The 21,223-nt window shown below is 42.7% G+C and overlaps 2 protein-coding genes across 19 annotated transcripts in view; both read left to right on the forward strand.

The window, feature by feature from the left end:
* The window catches only part of cngb1a (cyclic nucleotide gated channel subunit beta 1a), a 197,540-nt gene extending 180,332 nt beyond the window's left edge, over positions 1-17,208 (forward strand). For 14 of the 17 annotated variants that reach the window (XM_034287196.1, XM_034287213.1, XM_034287198.1 and 11 more), the window contains 4 exons: positions 4,195-4,313; positions 13,528-13,674; positions 14,365-14,560; positions 15,426-17,208. In XM_034287196.1, the coding sequence (XP_034143087.1) occupies positions 4,195-4,313; positions 13,528-13,674; positions 14,365-14,560; positions 15,426-15,665 (702 nt within the window). In that variant the 3' untranslated portion in view covers positions 15,666-17,208. The other 3 variants (XM_034287201.1, XM_034287219.1, XM_034287220.1) reach the window with 3 other exon arrangements.
* A 391-nt stretch (positions 17,209-17,599) lies between these two features.
* Positions 17,600-21,223, forward strand: part of kifc3 (kinesin family member C3) — an 88,115-nt gene continuing 84,491 nt past the window's right edge. The window contains exons 1-2 of one of the 2 annotated variants that reach the window (XM_034296441.1): positions 17,600-17,859; positions 18,147-18,256. In XM_034296441.1, coding sequence (XP_034152332.1) covers positions 18,149-18,256 — 108 coding nt within the window. In that variant the 5' untranslated portion in view covers positions 17,600-17,859; positions 18,147-18,148. The remainder of the gene's footprint in view (positions 17,860-18,146; positions 18,257-21,223) is intronic. The other variant, XM_010864221.4, reaches the window with a different exon arrangement.

The following is a 21,223-nucleotide window of genomic DNA, read 5'->3' on the forward strand; positions in this document are numbered from 1 at the left end:
GGCAGTCGGGGACAGTGCCTCTGGGATGGCAGACCGGGGTGGTGGTCCCTCTTTTTAAGAAGGGGGACCGGAGGGTGTGTTCCAACTATAGGGGGATCACACTACTCAGCCTCCCCGGGAAAGTCTATGCCAGGGTTCTGGAGAGGAGAATACGGCCGATAGTAGAACCTCTGATTCAGGAGGAACAGTGTGGTTTTCGTCCGGGCCGTGGAACACTGGACCAGCTCTATACCCTCTACAGGGTGATGGAGGGTTCATGGGAGTTTGCCCAACAAATCCACATGTGTTTTGTGGATTTGGAGAAGGCATTCGACTGTGTCCCTCGCGGCATCCTGTGGAGAGCGCTTCGGGAATATGGGGTCCTGGGTCCTTTGCTGAAGGCGGTCAGGTCCCTGTACGACCGAAGCAGGAGCTTGGTCCGCATTGCCGGCAGTAAGTCAGACTTGTTCCCTGTGCATGTTGGACTCCGGCAGGGCTGCCCTTTGTCACCGGTTTTGTTCGTAATTTTTATGGACAGAATTTCTAGGCGCAGCCAGGGGCCGGAGGGTGTCAGGTTTGGGGACCACACGATTTCGTCTCTGCTCTTTGCGGATGATGTTGTTGTGTTGGCCCCTTCAAGCCAGGACCTTCAACATGCACTTGGACGGTTTGCAGCCGAGTGTGAAGCGGTGGGGAAGAAAATCAGTACCTCCAAATCCGAGGCCATGGTCCTCAGTCGGAAAAGGGTGGCTTGCCCACTTCAGGTTGGTGGAGAGTGCCTGCCTCAAGTGGAGGAGTTTAAGTATCTAGGGGTCCTGTTCACGAGTGAGGGAAGGATGGAACGGGAGATTGACAGACGGATCGGTGCAGCTTCTGCAGTAATGCGGTCGATGTATCGGTCTGTCGTGGTAAAGATTTACCGGTCAATCTACGTTCCTACTCTCACCTATGGTCATGAGCTTTGGGTCATGACCGAAAGGACAAGATCCCGGATACAGGCGGCCGAAATGAGCTTTCTCCGCAGGGTGGCTGGGCGATCCCTTAGAGATAGGGTGAGAAGCTGGGTCACCTGGGAGGAGATCAGAGTAGAGCCGCTGCTCCTCCACATCGAGAGGGGTCAGCTGAGGTGGCTTGGGCATCTGTTTCGGATGCCTCCGGAACGCCTTCCTGGGAAGGTGTTCCGGTCCCGTCCCACCGGGAGGAGACCCCGGGGAAAACCTAGGACACGCTGGAGGAACTATGTCTCCCGGCTGGCCTGGGAACGCCTCGGTGTCCCCCCGGAAGAGCTGGAGGAAGTGTCTGGGGAGAGGGAAGTCTGGGCATCCCTGTTTAGACTGCTGCCCCCGCGATCCGGCCCCGGATAAGCGGAAGATTATGATGATGATGATGATAATCTGGCCTTTGTACTCTTGAGACTTATGATTGGTTTGCACCTTGTGGTGGACCCTCTGTATTTGCTCTCACGAAGACTTCTCTTCATGTTATACTTCGATAATGATATGCATAACTCATGGAGAGTGATCTTCACTTGGCTGGATGTTATGAAGGGGTTTTTCTTTACCATGGAAAGGATCCTACAATAATCCACCACTGTTCCGTGGACGTCCAGGCTTTCTTGTGTTGCAGAGCTCACCAGTGTGTTATTTTCTCTCAGAATGTACAAAACTGTTTTGGTCACTACTAATGTTACTTGCAATCTCTCTGATGGATAAGTTTTTGGTTTACAGCAACAGCTTCCAAATGTGAATGCCACACCTGGAATCAACTCCAGACCTTTTACTTGCTTAATTGATGAAGAAATGACAAAGGAATAACCCACAACTGTCCATGAAACAGCTTTTGTGTCATTTGTTCAATTACTTTTGGTCCCTTGAAAAAGAGGTGGCAACATATTAAAAAGCTGTAATTCCTAAACCCTTCCTCCAATTTGGATGAGAATACCCTCACATTAAAGCTCAGGGCCTGCACTTTAAGCCATTGTTTTTATATTCATTATTTAACTGGAACTTGAATATAGTTTGGTTAACTATATTAAAATAACAAAACTTGTATCAGTGTCCAATTATTTCTGGACCTAACTGCATATACAGTGGGGAGAACAAGTATTTGATGCACTGCCGATTTTGCAGGTTTTCCCACTTACAAAGCATGCAGACATCTGTAATTTTTATCATAGGTACTCTTCAACTGTGAGTGATGGAATCTAAAACAAAAAAAAATCACAATGTATGATTTTTAAGTAATTAATTAGCATTTTATTGCATGACATAAGTATTTGATACATCAGAAAAGCAAAATATAATATTTGGTACAGAAACCTTTTGTTTGCAATTACAGAGATCATAAGTTTCCTGTAGTTCTTGACCAGGCTTGCACACACTGCAGGGATTTTGGCCCACTCCTCCATACAGACCTTCTCCAGATCCTTCAGGTTTCTGGGCTGTCGCTGGGCAATACAGACTTTCAGCTCCCTCCAAAGATGTTCTATTGGGTTCAGGTCTGGAGACTGGCTAGGCCACTCCTGGACCTTGAGATGCTTCTTACGGATCCACTCCTTAGTTGCCCTGTCTGTGTGTTTCGGGTCGTTGTCATGCTAGAAGACCCAGCCACGGCCCATCTTCAATGCTCTCATTGAGGGAAGGAGGTTGTTGGCCATGATCTCGCGATACATGGCCCCATCCATCCTCAATACCGTGCAGTCGTCCTGTCCCCTTTGCAGAAAAGCATCCCCAAAGAATGATGTTTCCACATCCATGCTTCACGGTTGGGATGGTGTTCTTGGGGTTGTACTCATCCTTCTTCTTCCTCCAAACACGGCGAGTGGAGTTTAGACCAAAAAGCTATTTTTGTCTTATCAGACCACATGACCTTCTCCCATTCCTCCTCTGGATCATCCAGATGGTCATTGGCAAACTTCAGACGGGCCTGGACATGCGCTGGCTTGAGCAGGGGGACCTTGCGTGTGCTGCAGGATATTAATCCATGACGGTGTAGTGTGTAACTAATGGTTTTCTTTGAGACTGTGGTCCCAGCTCTCTTCAGGTCATTGACCAGGTCCTGCCTTGTAGTTCTGGGCTGATCCCTCACCTTCCTCATGATCATTGATGCCCCAAGAGGTAAGATCTTGCATGGAGCCCCAGACTGAGGGAGATTGACTGTCATCTTGAACTTCTTCCATTTTCTAATTATTTCGCCAACAGTTGTTGCCTTCTCACCAAGCTGCTTGCCTATTGTCCTGTAGCCCATCCCAGCCTTTTGAAGGTCTACAATTTTATCCCTGATGTCCTTACACAGCTCTCTGGTCTTGGCCATTGTGGAGCGGTTGGAGTCTGTTTGATTGAGTGTGTGGACAGGTGTCTTTTATACAGGTAACAAATTCAAACAGGTGCAGTTAATACAGGTAATGAGTGGAGAACAGGCTTCTTAAAGAAAAACGAACAGGTCCGTGAGAGCCAGAATTCTTACTGGTTGGTAGGTGATCAAATACTTATGTCATGCAATAAAATGCAAATTAATTATAAAAAAAATAATTCAATGTGTTTATCTGGATTTTTGTTTTAGATTCCGTCTCTCACAGTTGAAGTGACCTCTACATGCTTTGTAAGTGGGAAAACCTGCAAAATCGGCAGTGTATCAAATACTTGATCTCCCCACTGTAAATCCAAGGACTAGTAATAATGACATTAATCTGAAAATGGTAGTTCTGCAATTGAAGATAAGGACACAAACAGAGCAAAGAGTTAACACATGATTGGTGAGGGAGTGGGGATGTTTAAATGTTGCAGTAGTAAATAGTATCAGTCTCAGCAAATAGTAAAAAGGAGTGTGGTAGCACATGTTTTGAACTGAGCATGTTGCAGGAATATGTCTGTGTGTGTTGGCCTACGTTGATCTGGATGATTAGGATGCTGTCAGTGCCCTGATATATTATGGACCTAGCGGAGTATTTATAGCGGACCCTTGCGTTGCCTGTGCACCTGCCTTACGACATTGGTGCCGTAGTACATGACAAAATCTTGTGAACGCTGAGTAGACTAAAGCTGCTGACTCTACTGCAAGCTCCAATGTACGTGTTATTTTATCTGCTTCTTAAAGTTAACAATCATTTATTTGTTTTGCTGATGTTGAGTGTGTAACCTCTCACTGGACATTCTGTAAATGTGTGTGTGCACAAGTGTGTGCATGTATCCATAATGTGTTGTCTGTGCCGTGCAGGGTGAGATCGGCAGGGAGATGTACATCATCAAGCAGGGAGAGGTTCAAGTGGTGGGAGGACCTGATTTAAAGACTGTGTTTGTGACAATCAGGGCCGGCTCTGTTTTTGGAGAAATCAGGTGAGATTGTCAACTTTTGTCCCATGCCAAAAAGTTTTTAAGGGCTGTTTATTGTCTACCATCCTATTGAATGCGGTTGCTGTGTAACTCTAAATGTTTTAGCTGTAGTTGTAATTATAATAGTTCATAACTAAATATAATACATATATGTGTGTATATTTATATGCATACATTTATATTGCAATAGGATTACAGTTGCTTTGAAAAAAAAGTGAATGATTACTTCCACCTTAAACAGGGGTGGGGGGGTTGTTATCTCCTCAATGATCCAATCTGACTGAAAGTTAGATTACATTGCAGAGTTTGGGAAATCTAAAATTAAGGTTACTAATTAACATGTTGGAGAGGTAACTAGGGATAGTAACTAGGGATGCAACGGTACACAGTATATTATCCAACCTTCCGGTACGCCCCCTACAATAAGCATGCATGAACCGTGGAGTTACGGTACGTCGGTCATTTTCCTATCATTTCCAAATCATGCTTATTGCGCTGCAGACTACACACACATTGTAGATTCAGATCCACAGAACCAGATGTGTAGCTTAAGGACAGGTAGCGGTGCACGTCCACTGTTCTGGCGCAGATTCTCCTGTAAACGCACTACTGTGCCCCAGATGGCTGCTTATGGGCGTATCCGCTATGGGTGTTTCCACCCATGTGTGTTTCCATAGTGTACAATTCACTTTCTAAGAATAGGCTAGGCGTCATTGACGGTTGCACAAAGCATCTCGGGAAGGCAACGTGGCCATTTGTGCTGTTCCGGCACGTTCAGAAGTTGGGTCACGGTCAATATTATGCAAATGAATCCAGCTAACGCGAGGCATTTATCCAATGGAAGTTGAGTCTTTCTTAAACAAGAGAGGATCTTCCTTCTTGGTCCTTTGTTGTACTGTACCGGTATGTGAAATATCTGTTTCATGTGAAACATTCTGCTACCAACTGGAGAAAAAGCTAATTATAGCAGGGACAAGGTCTCACTGTGTTAAAGAAATGTGCTGTGTTTGTTTACCTTTGATATGCTTTTTTTATATGGTGGCACCACAGAAATATTGCTAGCATAGTGCTCATGAAAACGTGTGTTTTATTTTGCCCATGAGTGAGAATTGTTTTGTTGTTTTGTTTCCTGTTAAATAAATAAAAAGTTCACAAAGGGATGTCAACACTATGGAGGACCAACCTGCCTACATTTGAAATAAATGAATAAATGTATCAATAAATATATGTATGCATAAAAATATAATAATAAATGTATTAATCAAATATTATTTCCCGCTTTATTTAATTCCTTGATCATTAATTTCTGTTTTTTTAAATATTCATTTCCCTTATCATATATTTCTGCATATATTTATTTCTGTATTTATTTCCATATTCTTTTATTTATTTCTGTATTTATTTATTTACGTGTTCTTTTATTTCTGCGTGTATTTATCCATGTATTTCCTTGTCCTTAAGCTAATGAGGGGGCGGGACTAACAGTTAGACGTAGCAATCAGGCCCAGAGCAGCAGATAGAGTCTGACTGTGAAGCCGTGGAGTGCTTTTTACAGTAGATCCTTGGCACATCCCCATGTTGCCAATCACTATTCCTCGCACATGCATCGTTTAAGCAAAGGTGACATGATTAAGGTATTGAAAAACCGAGAGGTGTTTTCTGAAATACACAATATCATTTTTGCAAAGTGAATAGGCTACGAGAACGGCGCGACTTTGCGGGTCTGTCCCAGGAGTCCTTGCATTGAAATTGGTAGAATACGATAACTTAAATCAGACTCGTGATTTAAGTTATCGTATTCTACCAAACACCTTTCGGTTTGGACCTATGCACTGGTGTTGAAATCAAGACGTTACCTCCATCAGATCCCTGCAATGATCTTCAATGTAAGAGAAAAATACTGTCACTATGAAAAATCCCCATGTCACTATTCCTTGTTTAAGCAAAAGCATCGTTTGAGCATAGCTGACAGACAGTGAGGTATCGAAAAACCCGAGGGGAGTTTTCGGAAAAAGACAATGTCATTTTTGCGAAGTGACGAGGCTACGAGAAAGGCGTGTCTGTTGGTTCATTTCAATGCCAGTGCATAGAACGACCCGACTCGTGAGCGATTGTATTTTTCACAAACTCCATTGTGTTTGGACCTATGCATTGGCGTTGAAATCAACATGTTATCCCCATCAGATCCCCTGCGAGAGACACGCAAAGTCTATATTGACTTTCCAAAAACCCCCCTCAGTTTTTTATAAAGTATGCATCAGACCCAGTATAAGACAATCTGCATTTATCTCGAATATTAGATTTAATCCAGTTAAGTTTATAATAATAAATGTTACCGTTTCATTTCATTGAGGAACGCCTTCACCTTTTTTGTACATGATAAGACATCTAGTGCAAAGTGTGGATGATAACTTTTCAGCTAGATACAGTGGGGAGTATTTGATACACTGCCGATTTTGCAGGTTTTCCCACTTACAGAGCATCTGTAATTCTTATCATAGATACTCTTAAACTGTGAGTGACGGAATCTAAAACCAAAATCCAGAAAATCACATTGTATGATTTTTAAGTAAATAATGCATTTTATTGCATGACAAAAGTATGTGATACATCAGAAAAGCAGAACTTAATATTTGGTACAGAAACCTTTTGTTTGCAATTACAGAGATCATACGCTTCCTGTAGTTCTTAACCACGTTTGCACACACTGCAGCATGGATTTTTGCCCACTCCTTCATACAGACCTTCTCCAGATCCTTCAGGTTTCTGGGCTGTCGCTGTGCAATACAGGCTTTCAGCTCCCTCCAAAGATTTTCTATTGGGTTCAGGTCTGGAGACTGGCTAGGCCACTCCAGGACCTTGAGATGCTTCTTACGGAGCCACTCCTTAGTTGCCCTGTCTGTGTGTTTCGGGTCGTTGTCATTCTGGAAGACCCAGCCACGACCCATTTTCAATGCTCTTACTGAGGGAAGGAGGTTGTTGGCCAAGATCTCGCGATACATGGCCCCATCCATCCTCCCCTCAATACGGTGCAGTTGTTCTGACCACTTTGCAGAAAAGCATCCCCAAAGAATGATGTTTCCACCTCCATGGGCCTGGACATGCGCTGGCTTAAGCAGGGGGACCTTGCGTGCGCTGCAGGATTTTAATCCATGACGGCGTAGTGTGTTACTAATGGTTTTCTTTGAGACTGTGGTCCCAGCTCTCTTCAGGTCATTGACCAGGTCCTGCCGTGTAGACTGATCCTTCATCTTCCTCATGATCACTGATGCCCCAGGAGGTGAGATCTTGTATGGAGCCCCAGACTGAAGAAGCTTGACAGTCATCTTTAACTTCTTCCATTTCGAACTATCAGGGAATGCCATTGAGACAAAACTTCATAAAGCTTTCAATGAAATGTTATCATACTGAATGGTAGAAATGTTTCCAGGAAAATATTTTTTGCCACGCTTACATAACCAAACACTCACTAGCCTAATGTCTTACTGTAGTGTAATAGCTAGTTGAGGTTCGCTGTTTTCTTGACAGCAGATCATATAGGTCACACAATATTAGGCTATTTAATATATTATTAATCTATTTATTTATTAATTTGGCATATTTCCCACCGGACATTTGGCCGTTGATATTTTTATCTGCCACATCTAATACCAGCGAAAAGCTGGAATTTGCTGACTGACATACCGTGCAGTGAATATAAAAATATTTTGAATGAACTCCATCAATATCCTTTTAAATAGACAAGCTTTGAGCGTAAAGTGGCAAATCAAAATAAACTAAATCTGGATAACATGGTCACAGACCCTGTTTGAAAAACTGTGAAAAGGTATAAGAATAGAATTATCTCCCTGCCGTATAGAATATGACATAACTGTGCATTGTTCTGTTAGATTTAAGTTTATACACTTAATAACTCAACTGCAACACATTCAAAATAATCTATATAACCACTCCATCCCAATTAAAAGGTATAAATAACTGCGTTATTAACTTGCTGGCTATAATACCACGCGGACTGACTGCCAAATGTACACCAAGGCAGCGTTTACCCGTATTAACAAGGAAGCATGCGTTAGGGGTAGCTAACTTTTGTTTACATTGCAGATTTTCGCAGGGATCTGATGGGGGTAACGTCTTGATTTCAACATCAGTGCATAGGTCCAAACCGAAAATAATTTGGTAGAATACGATCGCTTAAATCACGAGTCTGGTCCTATACACTGGCACTGAAATTAACCAATTTCAAAGCAAGGACTCGGGACTGACCCGCAAAGACGCGCTGTGCTCGTAGCTTATTCACTTCGTGAAAATGATATTGTGTATTTCCGAAAACACCTCTCGGTTTTTCGATACCTTAATCATGTCACCTATGCTTAAACGATGCATGTGCGGGGAATAGTGATTGGCAACATGGGGATGCACCCAGGATCTACTGTAATAAGCACTCTCCGCCTTCACAGTCAGATTCTATCTGCTGCTGTGGGCCCTGCTCTGGGATTGCTACATCTAACTGTTAGTCCCGCCCCCTCATTAGCTTAAGGACAAGGAAATACAGAAATAATTACATGCAGAAATAAAAGAACACGGAAATAAATAAATACAGAAATAAAATAACATGGAAACAAATAAATACAGAAATAAATATTATTTGATTAATACGTTTATTATTATATTTTATGCATAAACATATTTATTGATACATTTATTTATTCATTTATTTCTAATTTGGGCAGGTTTGGTCCTCCATACAACACAGCCCTCCCCCGCCGAAAAACAAACACTAATAGTGGATACGCCCCTAAGCAGCCATAACGGGCAATGCAGCATGTTTACAGGCAAATTTGCGTAGGAATAGTGGACATGCACCGTAACCGTAGGCAACTCCATGGGGCGCCAGGCCGTTAGGGGGCTCCTGAGGGCTGACAAATGTTCCTTTGCAGCAATGTCTAAAAATTGCAATTGCAGTGACCACAACCCTCTCCCCCTTAAACAACCAATGGACGATTTGCAATGACATCTCAGTGGGAAACCTCCATAAAGGCGCCCAATGAATGGGCTTCTGTGAATATAACAACTCTAACAACAAATTAGAGCAAGCTATAACATTGCCTAGGCCTTAATTCCATATTGATACATGTCAAAATAGTTTAAGAGAGCTCTACACAATATCAAGTAAGGTTGATGGAACATTTCAATGTCGATATAGCCTACTATTATTAAATAACATTATAAACACAGCGTTGTGCATAGTATGGCTAATTATTATTCCACCTAATTAGCCAGTACGAAATGCGTACTGCACACGTAGTATTGTTCGAGTAGTTTAATTGACATGGATGGAAATATCATTTGGAAATGTAAGAACAAGGGGAATAGAAGAATCAAAGAATCTGGCAAACTTTGCTGCCTATACGATTTTCTTCTCTTATCACCTGACAAAAAATTCAGTTATAAATATATTGTCACCTGTATTGATAGACACTAGCTGTTAAAACTGACAGTGGTAAAAGAGGATTATTTTGCAAAAGACAAAAACTTCTCAGGCTACAACCTTCTGTAGCTACGGGAAGCCTAAAATGAAACTGTTTACAGTAGTGATGGCCAAGCGTTATTTTAGCAGCAGGATATTATGCTGGCAGCATTTAGATTTTAATTATAACAATACCCCCTTAATGAAGAAAAACCCCCTTAATGAAGAAAAACATTTTGAGTACCGTGACGTCGCCCGGTATGGCGCAGCCGGGGCCCCCCCATGGGGCCCGGCCGGGCTCAGCCCGAACAGGCGACGTGGGGCCGCCCTCCCGTGGGCTCACCACCCACAGGAGGGACCATAAGGGGCCGGTGCGAAGAGGATCGGGCGGCAGTCGAAGGCAGGGGCCTAGACAACCCGATCTCTGGACACGGAAACTGGCTCTAGGGACGTGGAATGTCACCTCGCTGGCGGGGAAGGAGCCTGAGTTGGTGCGTGAGGTTGAGAGGTTCCGATTAGAGGTAATCGGGATCACCTCTACGCATGGCTTGGGCTCTGGAACCACACTCCTTGAGAGAGGATGGACTCTTCACCACTCTGGAGTTGCCCATGGTGAGAGGCGGCGGGCTGGTGTGGGTTTGCTTATAGCTCCCCAGCTCTGCCGCCATGTGTTGGAGTTTACCCCGGTGAACGAGAGGGTCGTTTCCCTGCGCCTACGGGTCGGGGATAGGTCTCTCACTGTTGTTTGTGCCTACGGGCCGAACGGCAGTGCAGAGTACCCGACCTTCTTGGAGTCTCTGGGAGGGGTGCTGGAAAGTGCTCCGACTGGGGACTCTATTGTTCTACTGGGGGACTTCAACGCCCACGTGGGCAACGACAGTGACACCTGGAGGGGCGTGATTGGGAGGAACGGCCCCCCGGATCTGAACCCGAGTGGTGTTCAATTATTGGACTTCTGTGCTAGTCACAGTTTGTCCATAACGAACACCATGTTCAAGCATAAGGGTGTCCATCAGTGCACGTGGCACCAGGACACCCTAGGCCGCAGGTCGATGATCGACTTTGTTGTCGTCTCATCTGACCTGCGGCCGTATGTCTTGGACACTCGGGTGAAGAGAGGGGCGGAGCTGTCAACTGATCACCACCTGGTGGTGAGTTGGATCCGATGGCGGGGGAGGAAGCTGGACAGACTCGGCAGGCCCAAGCGTACTGTAAGGGTCTGCTGGGAACGTCTGGCCGAGTGTCCTGTCAGAGAGATCTTTAACTCCCACCTCCGGCAGAGTTTCGACTGGATCCCGAGGGAGGTTGGAGATATTGAGTCCGAGTGGACCATGTTCTCCACCGCCATTGTCGAAGCGGCCGCTCGGAGCTGTGGCCGTAAGGTCTCCGGTGCCTGTCGAGGCGGCAATCCCCGAACCCGGTGGTGGACACCGGAAGTAAGGGATGCCGTCAAGCTGAAGAAGGAGTCCTATCAGGCCTGGTTGGCTTGTGGGACTCCTGAGGCAGCTGACGGGTACCGACAGGCCAAGCGGGCTGCAGCCCGGGTGGTTGTGGAGGCAAAAACTCGGGCCTGGGAGGAGTTCGGTGAGGCCATGGAGAAGGACTATCGGCTGGCCTCGAAGAGATTCTGGCAAACCATCCGGCGCCTCAGGAGAGGGAAACAGTGCCCTACCAACGCTGTTTACAGTAGAGGTGGGCAGCTGTTGACCTCAACTGAGGATGTCGTCGGGCGGTGGAAGGAGTACTTCGAGGGTGTTGGAGGGTTCATGGGAGTTTGCCCAACCAATCCACATGTGTTTTGTGGATTTGGTGAAAGCATTCGACTGTGTCCCTCGCGGCATCTTGTGGAGGGTGCTTGGGGAATATGGGGTCCTGGGTCCTTTGCTAAGGGCTGTCAGGTCCCTGTACAACCGAAGCAGGAGCTTGGTCCGCATTGCCGGCAGTAAGTCAGACTTGTTCCCAGTGCATGTTGGACTCCGGCAGGGCTGCCCTTTGTCACCGGTTCTGTTCGTAATTTTTATGGACAGAATTTCTAGGCGCAGCCAGGGGCCGGAGGGTGTCAGGTTTGGGGACCACACAATCTGCTCTTTGCAGATGATGTTGTCATGTTGGCCCCTTCTAACCAGGACCTTCAGCATGCACTGGGACGGTTTGCAGCCGAGTGTGAAGCGGTGGGGATGAAAATCAGTACCTCCAAATCTATATCGCCTTATATAATTCAATGATGGCTTTTATTTTGAAAAAGAAAATCTGAGTTAGCGCTGCTAGCATATTATCCTGCTGCTAGAAGAACGGCCATCACTAGTTTACTGTTATATTGCGACTATTTCTGGTGGATTTTCGGGTTATGTCTTACAATTTCTTCAGGATAGTCAAACACTTCGCTGGCTACACGATTCTTTCATCTTTACACTTGATGTAAAAGTCTTTTATCGTCACCTATATTGATACAGTAGTTATTGTATCAGTGTCATTCACGAATGGCAAATAAGCTGTTAAAACGGCCAGTGTCAAAAGCCATACAGTTAATAGATGCTATTTGTGGTGGAGGTAAATTTAATAAGAAACGTTACTACGTTTAACACAATGCGTAATGGCGTCTAGCGACATTAGTGGCTAATACGCTTTTAAAACGGCCAGTGGCAAAAGTCATACAGTTCATAGATACTATTTATGGTGGAGGTAAACTTCCTAACAAACGTTACTAAGTTTAACACGATGGTTAATGGTGTCTAACAAAATATTCAAACTTGACATGATGTTAATGCATGACAACATTATTTAATGTCAATATGCTATACTGACACCCGGCAAATGGTCAGCTCTGTGGTGTTGTGGTTAAAGACACAGCCTTTCACGTGGGCAACCTAGGTTAGAATCTTGGGAGGCCAGCCATGATCAACACTTTCTATTATGGGCCGGATGAACTAGGCTTACCTGGTTTCTTGTTCTACCAGTAATTTGTACCGGAGGAATAGCCTTAATTAACCCGGTCAATCCACTGCTGCCAGATTAGAGAAAAATCTGAGTTGATTCTAGAATGACCTGGGCATGACATTGTTTTCCACCAATAATAGCTTTGCAACATTGGAACAAGAAAGGCAAACAATTCTGAAAATACCATGTATGCTTTTAACCAAACAGAAACACGTCAGCTCCCTTTCCAAAATCCTCCTATACAATTATGTAAGTTATATAACAAATGTCACAATTGTCACAAAGATAATTTTGTCTTCTTTTTGTCAACCAAAATGAAAAATATAATTTATTTAGTTAATGTTTTTTCTGGGTCTATTTAGTCAGTTATCATCTTGTTGAAAGGGGTGTTTAACACATTTTTTCGTCACTATTTTTGTTGATGAAAAGAACACTGGTTCAATAAGATGACGCGGGTAAGAAGACAAAACAATGTACAGTCTCCAAGCATTGCTTTGCTACTGTTGGCTACTCGGGTGGAAACACTTCTAACATGATGATGTCATTCATACCGAAACTGTACCGTTTAACATGATCCACAAACTGCGGTAAGTACCGAAACTGTACTGAAATGGCCCATTGTACCGCTGCATCCCTACTACTAACGAATTACATTAAGAAGTAATACACACAACCCTGCTAAATAATCTTCAGCATTGATGCAACAATGAACATGCATTGTCTTCAGCTTACCAGCATGTCTCTATAAATGAAATGAAACATGTTCAGTGTGTTTGCTGTGTAACCTGTTGATGTCCTCTGATTGGACAGCTTGCTTGCAGGGGGCGGGGGGAACCGACGCACGGCTAATGTGAGGGCTCATGGATTCGCTAACCTCTTCATCCTGGACAAGAGGGATCTCTCAGACATCTTAGTCCACTACCCAGAGTCTCAGAAACTCCTCCGCAAAAAGGCCAAGTGAGGCGGGGGACCTCCTTCCACAACACCTATCCCTTTCTCATTACTCAGGACACAAAAAGGCCAAAAGGCCAAAGAAGAAAGAGAGGATTTCGAATGGGGGGCTTGAAAGTAGGAATTGAGTCTGGGAGAAGGGAGGGGAGAAAGGCAGAGGAGGGGATGGACCACTTACTTACACACCCACAATGCACATTCCACTTCAACCTGTACATAGCGCTTTTTATCAATCCCGCCGAACATGTCTCAATTAACAGTGGGGCAAAATACCCAAACTCTTTTTCTCTAACGTAACCTCAATCTCTTTGCTTCATCTCTTCATCTATCGCTCTGTCTCTCAGTCTGCTCATCCTTTTGGTGTTTAGCTCTTTTCTCCTGTGCCTCCCTCTCTCTCCTAGAAGGGTTAAGCTCCTGATTAAGTCTTAGTGGCAGGCATAAGTCTCATGACTTGCTGTAGCACAACTGTGGAATCAGTTTACTTCACAGACGAGAACAAGGCGGTGCAGTGTGTGTTTGTGTGTGTGTGTACAGTGTATCAGTTTGTGTATTTACCACGTGTGTGCATGTCTAAACATTTTTACACAAGTGAATGTATGCTGTGTGTTTTTATAGTGATACCATATCTTAATGATTTACTTTGATCTGCTTGACCTCCACTTTACTTCACCTTCCCCACTTTACCTCCCTTTTAAGGAGAATGCTCACGAGGGATATTAAGCCAGAGGAGAAGGCGGTGGGTAGAGAGACTTCCCAGGTGATCCCCACAAGGCCGGAGACCCCCAAGCTGTTCAAAGCTGCCCTGGTGGTCACAGAGCAGGCAGGCATTAAGGGCACCTTTACCAAGTTGAAAGAAGGCTACAAACCTGAGGAAATGAAGGTAAGTAAGAAGGTAAGAAGTATTTACACACATTCAACTAGTACCATACACACCTGCAGTATCCTCTTACCCCCCAAAAAGCTGTAATTTTGTTACTGACAAAGCATTTAATACATCCATGTATTTTTTGCTGCAATGTGTAAAGGAGAATAGGGGGATTGTGTATGCAAGCTTTCCTGTGGCTTACCTTGGAGATTATTAATGGTTTTAGCTTGTAGTAATTTGTCTAGGTATGAAACTTACACCCACATACAAATCTATTGACACAATTTTAATTTAAGTATAAAATCCTATTTGAAACTTATACCATTGGGTCTACAAAGCAAGAAGGCAGTAACTGCGTCAGTATGAATTAAACAAGACAATTTCGTGATGTCCAATATGTGATTATGTTCCTGCCTCATTCCACAACTTCCAGAGATCTCTGCACATTCGATGCCTTTCTAGTTGTTATTACGGTGCTTACTCAATCAGTATGTTTTAACCGTAATCCTTTTGCGACTGAGGAAAAGCCCTCTCTGTTACTCTAACTTGATTGAGCTCATAGGCATCCAAGCCGCCACAATGAGTCATTAAAGCGTAATGAAGCAAATATTTGATAACTAATCCTCGAAACCTTGACAGTTCTGTTATTTTTATGCTTCATTGGACAGAGTAGGGCAGGACAGGAGACAGTTTAAAACCAATACTGCAGCAGTTTGTTTACTTGGGTGAAAGCGACTCACACCATTGGAACACAAAACACTGCTCTTCTTCTTGTTAGATCTGCATATGTACCCACATTTCTTTTTACATGCTCTCCTGGTTCCTTTATCTGAGTTCATTAAAATGATTCTGAAATCAATATGTTAAAAAAACTCTTGCTCCCTTCTTCTAGTTTTCTGGACCCCCAATACCTCCTCCTTCTCCGATGATGCACCGTTGCTCTCCTATTCCCCCTTCCCATCCCTACGAGGAGGAGGACGAAGATGCAGTTTCTGAGACAACTGACAGCACAATGCTCATCCGAATGACACCCCGTCACCAAGGTGAGGAGCTCCTGTCAGTTGAAGTTAAGCCCAGAGATGAAAAGGACGGCGGTGAGGAAGATAAGTCAGAGACAACCACTGGGGATTGAGAAAGCGAAAGGATGACTGAAGAGGTGGAACAGAACTGAGAAGAAAATGGACTGAAAGAAAAGAAAAACTTTCTCCCACTATACTTGTTAGTGCGCTTCAATGCTTACAACAATATTTAGTTTTCAAACTGAAATGGTCAATATCTCTATTCTCTATCAATGTTCCCTTTAAGAGCTTCCCATAACAGAGTTAATTCGTATTCTGGGATACTCTGTTCTCCGCTTGTATTCCACTCCCTAACGGTCTTTCTGTCATGTGTTCTAAATTAAATATGTTGTAGAACCTTAATCTTTTGTAAAGCTTCAAAACCCTATAAAGCTTCTATGGTTATAAAACTCCATTACCCAGGGATAATTAACTCCAGGCCTGCTGTGGTTTCCTGCTTTTTTATACTTCCACTACTATCAGGGACCTCTGACAGGCACTATAGCCTTAGCAACTACACGTTATTGGTTTCTTTCTGTATTTTTGTTAGCTGTTCCTTTTTAGGAGAGGACTTTTCCTTTTGTAGTGCCATGAGAGAAAACAGTAGTCTTCGACTCTAAAAGTCGACTTTAAAATGCTTAGCATTTTATAACTTAAAAATGTGTTTTCTCTTTTCTGATGAATAACATATGAGCTAGCAGATTTACTTATCTGAACTCTGGGATAAAGAGAGTATTTCTAAACCCCTTCTGACCAAGGTTAGAGTAAAATAAATGTAGACATATGTATGCTATGTTGAAGCCCTTGCTGATAAAATATTGTCAGAACATTGTGGAATAGTTATCTTGTTCATTGTTTTTGATGTACAGTGTTCTAGTATTGGTTTCCAAGGGCACTTAAAAATATCTGATCGGCTGTTTCAGGGTTGTTTTCATGTGTCCTGCTGTCTTACACAGCAGAAGCATTAATGGGTTTCAGTGATCCTACAGTATTTCTGTTTGTGTGTGTCTGTATGTATGTGAGAGAAATGTAGAATTGAGTGTCTATGACCAGGAAAGGGTGCAGGAAACCAGAGGAAGTCTTCATTGTGTCTGATTCAGCCGAACAGGAAAATACCAAATAAAAAGACTAGAGCATAAACAATGCTGAGCAAGCCTCATAACCAGCCCATACAACACTGTGCTGCATTTTAGTTCATGAGAAAATCTGCATACCTGTTATAGGAGTCAGATTTTAACTAGAAATAGATTTCCCTACAGTATAGCATACTTCCGCCATTAAAAGCTACTAGCTGCTATATAAAGACAACACTGGATTATGTCCATACTACAGTATTATAATTTTTAGAAAGTTTTTAACATATCAGTCACATTCTTTGGTGTTATTTTCAAACAAGTCAGACATTGTGAACCATTTTGAAAATAAACTACTACTGGCTGTGTAAGCAATATTTTTTAAGAACATAGCTGACGATGGATTCAGCATTTTTGACAATGAAGAAGAGGAATGTTCTATAGATTATAATTTGCTTAATATTGTAATATGTATGGTATATACATGCATTCATGCGTTGACGCGTAATTTCTTAATCTAGGCAATAAATGTGCTTATAGCGAAGATTGGGTCTTTGTGTGTGTATGTGTGTCTGTGTGTGTGAGAGACAGAGGGGAGAAAGCAGTTTCCCACTTGCTTTCTATTCTTCCCATTCATGTGGTCAAAGATAACTACAAAGTTGCCTGATCAGGTGGACCCCCTAAAACATTTTTGTCAAATAAGGCATACTTCAACTGAACGCTGCAGGTGCTCATCGGTATTTTTCTTCATTAAGTATTTCATTGGATACACTATAACTTTTAAAGATATTATTAGGCTGCCATAATCAGACAGAGAGGTTATTGGTCAGTGGTCTGGTCAAGCAAGAAAACAAGGAGGGAAACATCTGTCAAAACTCTCGCTGGTCTGGCCTACGTCACGGTATCTGAGTGCGGTCAGCTGGTGAATTCCATTCTGTCGACAGGATAGAGTTGATTTTAGGCAACCGCTAAAAGACGTAGGCCTACCTCTCCACGGAAATATTTTTGCTCCACTGACTTCGGGATACTTCCAGTCGGTTCTCTTTCCCTAGGCTACTCAAAACAGCCAGCTTCACTGCTTGGACCGTTCACCCCAGTCCAACTGCATTTTGATTGAGTATATTGTCGAGGTAGATTTTGATTTCTTTAGAAAATGTAGGGACAGGAACAAGAGGTTTCGCGTTTTGGGACCGAGGTAGGAACATGTTTTTACTTCTAATTTTCAAATGAGTAAATTGTGGTTTAGGGGTATGCACCGACATATGTTTAGGCTCTAACATTGTAATTGCTTTGTTTAGTCAAAATAATATTGGTTTGTAACACGTATTTGAAACGATTTAAGCACTTTTGTAAAGGTTCAATTTATCCAACAGCGAGTACTAACTAACTGTATCTCTAATAGTGAGCTGTAATCAATACTTGGCTAGTCCCCACATGCACGCAGCTAAATGCCACTAGATGTCCGTTTTTTTTTTTATACAGAAATGGCAACAGAGCACATCCTATTCACGGATAACCACTGTGGTCCACACCGTTCCAGTCGTTTCCACGCTTTTCAAAAAGAAACAAAAAACTCTGACTTCTACAAACAGGTTTTCTCAGCTTTTTTATTTCAACACTGATCTGCGTGACAGTGAAATAATTGTGTGCGCGTGTGTGATGAATGGTCAAAGAGAGAGGCGGAGATGTGGGTTAAACAACCAATATTGTCTTGGCTTAGCTAAACGTATATTTTAAATATATCTCGTCAGTTTCCATTTTTGTATTCTCATGAACCTTGGTTCAGTGTGCTTCAGTGCTCTCTGAACAGCAGACCGTACAGCAAAAACACATGGTGACAGTTAAGGAGGTGGTGGTTGTTGTCTGTTTGGCTTTACAGACTGCCAAAGAACAGATATGATCTAAATATAGAATCTTTGATTTGAGTAGTCCAACTTTCCTGCCAATGTAGATGTAAACGTTTTTCTTTTACAAACAGATAACTGTCCGCCCTCCCTTAAAAAGTTATCTAATTTGAAATCGATGCACGTTAAACTCCATGGGAAATATATAATGCCTTCAGAAAATATTCAGACTACATTCGTTATGTACATATCAAACAAAACTGATGATATTTAACAACATGTGAACACAACACCATGTGGTGAAATAAGTGTCTGAATTTACTAATTTCTAATTGATTATTCTAAGTACTTGAACATATGATCACTGCCAAAGGTACTTCTATTAAACAAATAAACTGGCACACATTTTTTGGATTAAGTGAAAAGATCTACATATTTTACAAGCACTGTAGAGGCATCTACTTCATAATTTAAGTGCTTGTCTCTTACTGAACTTATGTACGGAAATATCCATGACAATTAGGGTGAAGCTATGTTGACGGTAATGTCCTTGGTATGGACCACTGTTTTTAATATCCTTCCCTGCTCTTAATGGACTGGATGGGGCCATGTATGTAAAAGACATAGCGGTAAAAAGCACACTGGAGTGTTGGTCCATTCTGTTCTGCTTGTTCACTACTAGGGTCTTTCTCATGTCATCAGTCATTGCATTCCAGAAGCAGAAGTCACAAGCGAAGTGGAACACACTGTTTAGTCCTCTCGCAGCTAAAGAAAAAAAATACATCGATAGACCGTTTCAACTCTGTTATGCTCTCTTGACTCTAAGGAATGTATGTCAGTGAAGATTAAGGTCAGGGCTTGTCTGCTAGATCTGTGAATCTGCTTTGACAGTTCCTCCAATGGACTTGTTAAGATAGAGACTTGCCCATCCCCCCGATCAAGTATGAATGGACAAAACAGCAATGTGGGGAAGGAGTAATAGAGACAGACAGTAATAGTCTGTGAGGTTGCAAGTTGAGTCACAAGCTGTAAAAAGAATGCCAGACTACTGAAGAAAAATAGAATGTGATAGACTTGGAACTTGCTGACATTTCTTTTAGGTCTCTGTTTAGGCCTAGAAATGTATGCTAAAATCCTAAGTAGTGTTTAGCATATTGAAGTCATAGATCAGAGAAGTCCCTGTGATGGTAATTCCATCGATCACAACTTTTTAAAGGAGTAAGTAGAGAGACAGTTATCTTGGCACAATTTAAGTTTTATTTGCAAATAGAGAGACACGTCAAAAGCTTACAGGATAATCATCTGAGGAGTCTCTGAAGTAGATGCATGAACAGTCCATGTTAATTACAGTTAAAAGGGGTGTACAGCTGCACAGCTGACCTTACTCAATAGAACACATTCCCTTTGTTCTATTACTACCTCTTCAACTCAGAGGTCTTACAGCATCCGGACAGACAATAGGTGCCCTGATGAGTTATACAGATGCGCAGATTAATGAGTAACCTTATAATCTGCCGATACCAGTCAATGATGCCCCCTAGGAAAATAGCAGACCCCCCTCTCCTACACTCCTAAGGAACAACCAAGCAAGCAACACGCCAGTGGCCCACAAGCTTTTTGTTGCTGCGGCCGCCGAGCGTTTCTGCAAATGCTTGGCGGCGCAGTCGGGCCACCGGTGGGCCGCTTTCATGATAATGCCTTCTAACAAAACCCTGATCAGCGGCTCACCAGCGGCCCAAAAGGCTAGCCACTTTTATCCACTAAACCCAGCGGGATGCCTCACGCCCCAATATTAGGTTTTATTTATAATAATCCTTTATAATAATTTTGGTCATGTTACAAATGACAATGAACTGAATAAGATCTAAACAATTTATTTCAAATAGTACAAGATGCATACAAAAAAACATGGATTATACAGCAAGCATACAAAATAAACGTGCAAATGAATTGAAATAAAAATTTTACAAAATCAAATAGTGCAAGAAAACATGTCCAACAACAGATATAGTAAAATTACAGTATCTGAATGTGAAAGTGCAATATAAACATAAAACAATACTAAATAAATGAGCTATAATGGCAGTAATATACATAAGTAAGACCTAGCAGCAATCGATAGTTATTGAATATCATAGATACATCAGTGCAATAAGCTTATGAATAGTGGCATAACACTACAACTAGTCAGAATTAAGAACATTCACACAGATCTATAAATGTATTAAGAAGAATGCAATCATATACAGTGGGGAGAACAAGTATTTGATACACTGCTGATTTTGCAGATTTTCCCACTTACAAAGCATGTAGAAGTCTGTCACTCACAGTTGAAGAGTGTCATTTTTATCATAGGTAATCTAAAACAAAAATCCAGAAAATAACATTGTATTTTCATGACATAACATTTTATTGCATGACATAAGTATTTGATACATCAGAAAAGCAGAACTTAATATTTGGTACAGAAACCTTTGTTTGCAATTACAGAGATCATACATTTCCTGTAGTTCTTGACCAGGTTTGTGCACACTGCAGCAGGGATTCTGGCCCACTCCTCCATACAGACCTTCTCCAGATCCTTCAGGTTTATGAGCTGTCGCTGGGCAATACAGACTTTCAGCTCCCTCCAAAGATATTCTATTTGGTTCAGGTCTGGAGACTGGCTAGATCACTCCAGGACCTTGAGATGCTTCCTACTCCGTAATTGCCCTG

This window comes from Esox lucius, chromosome 2, assembly GCF_011004845.1.
Source record: "Esox lucius isolate fEsoLuc1 chromosome 2, fEsoLuc1.pri, whole genome shotgun sequence".
Taxonomy (NCBI): domain Eukaryota; kingdom Metazoa; phylum Chordata; class Actinopteri; order Esociformes; family Esocidae; genus Esox; species Esox lucius.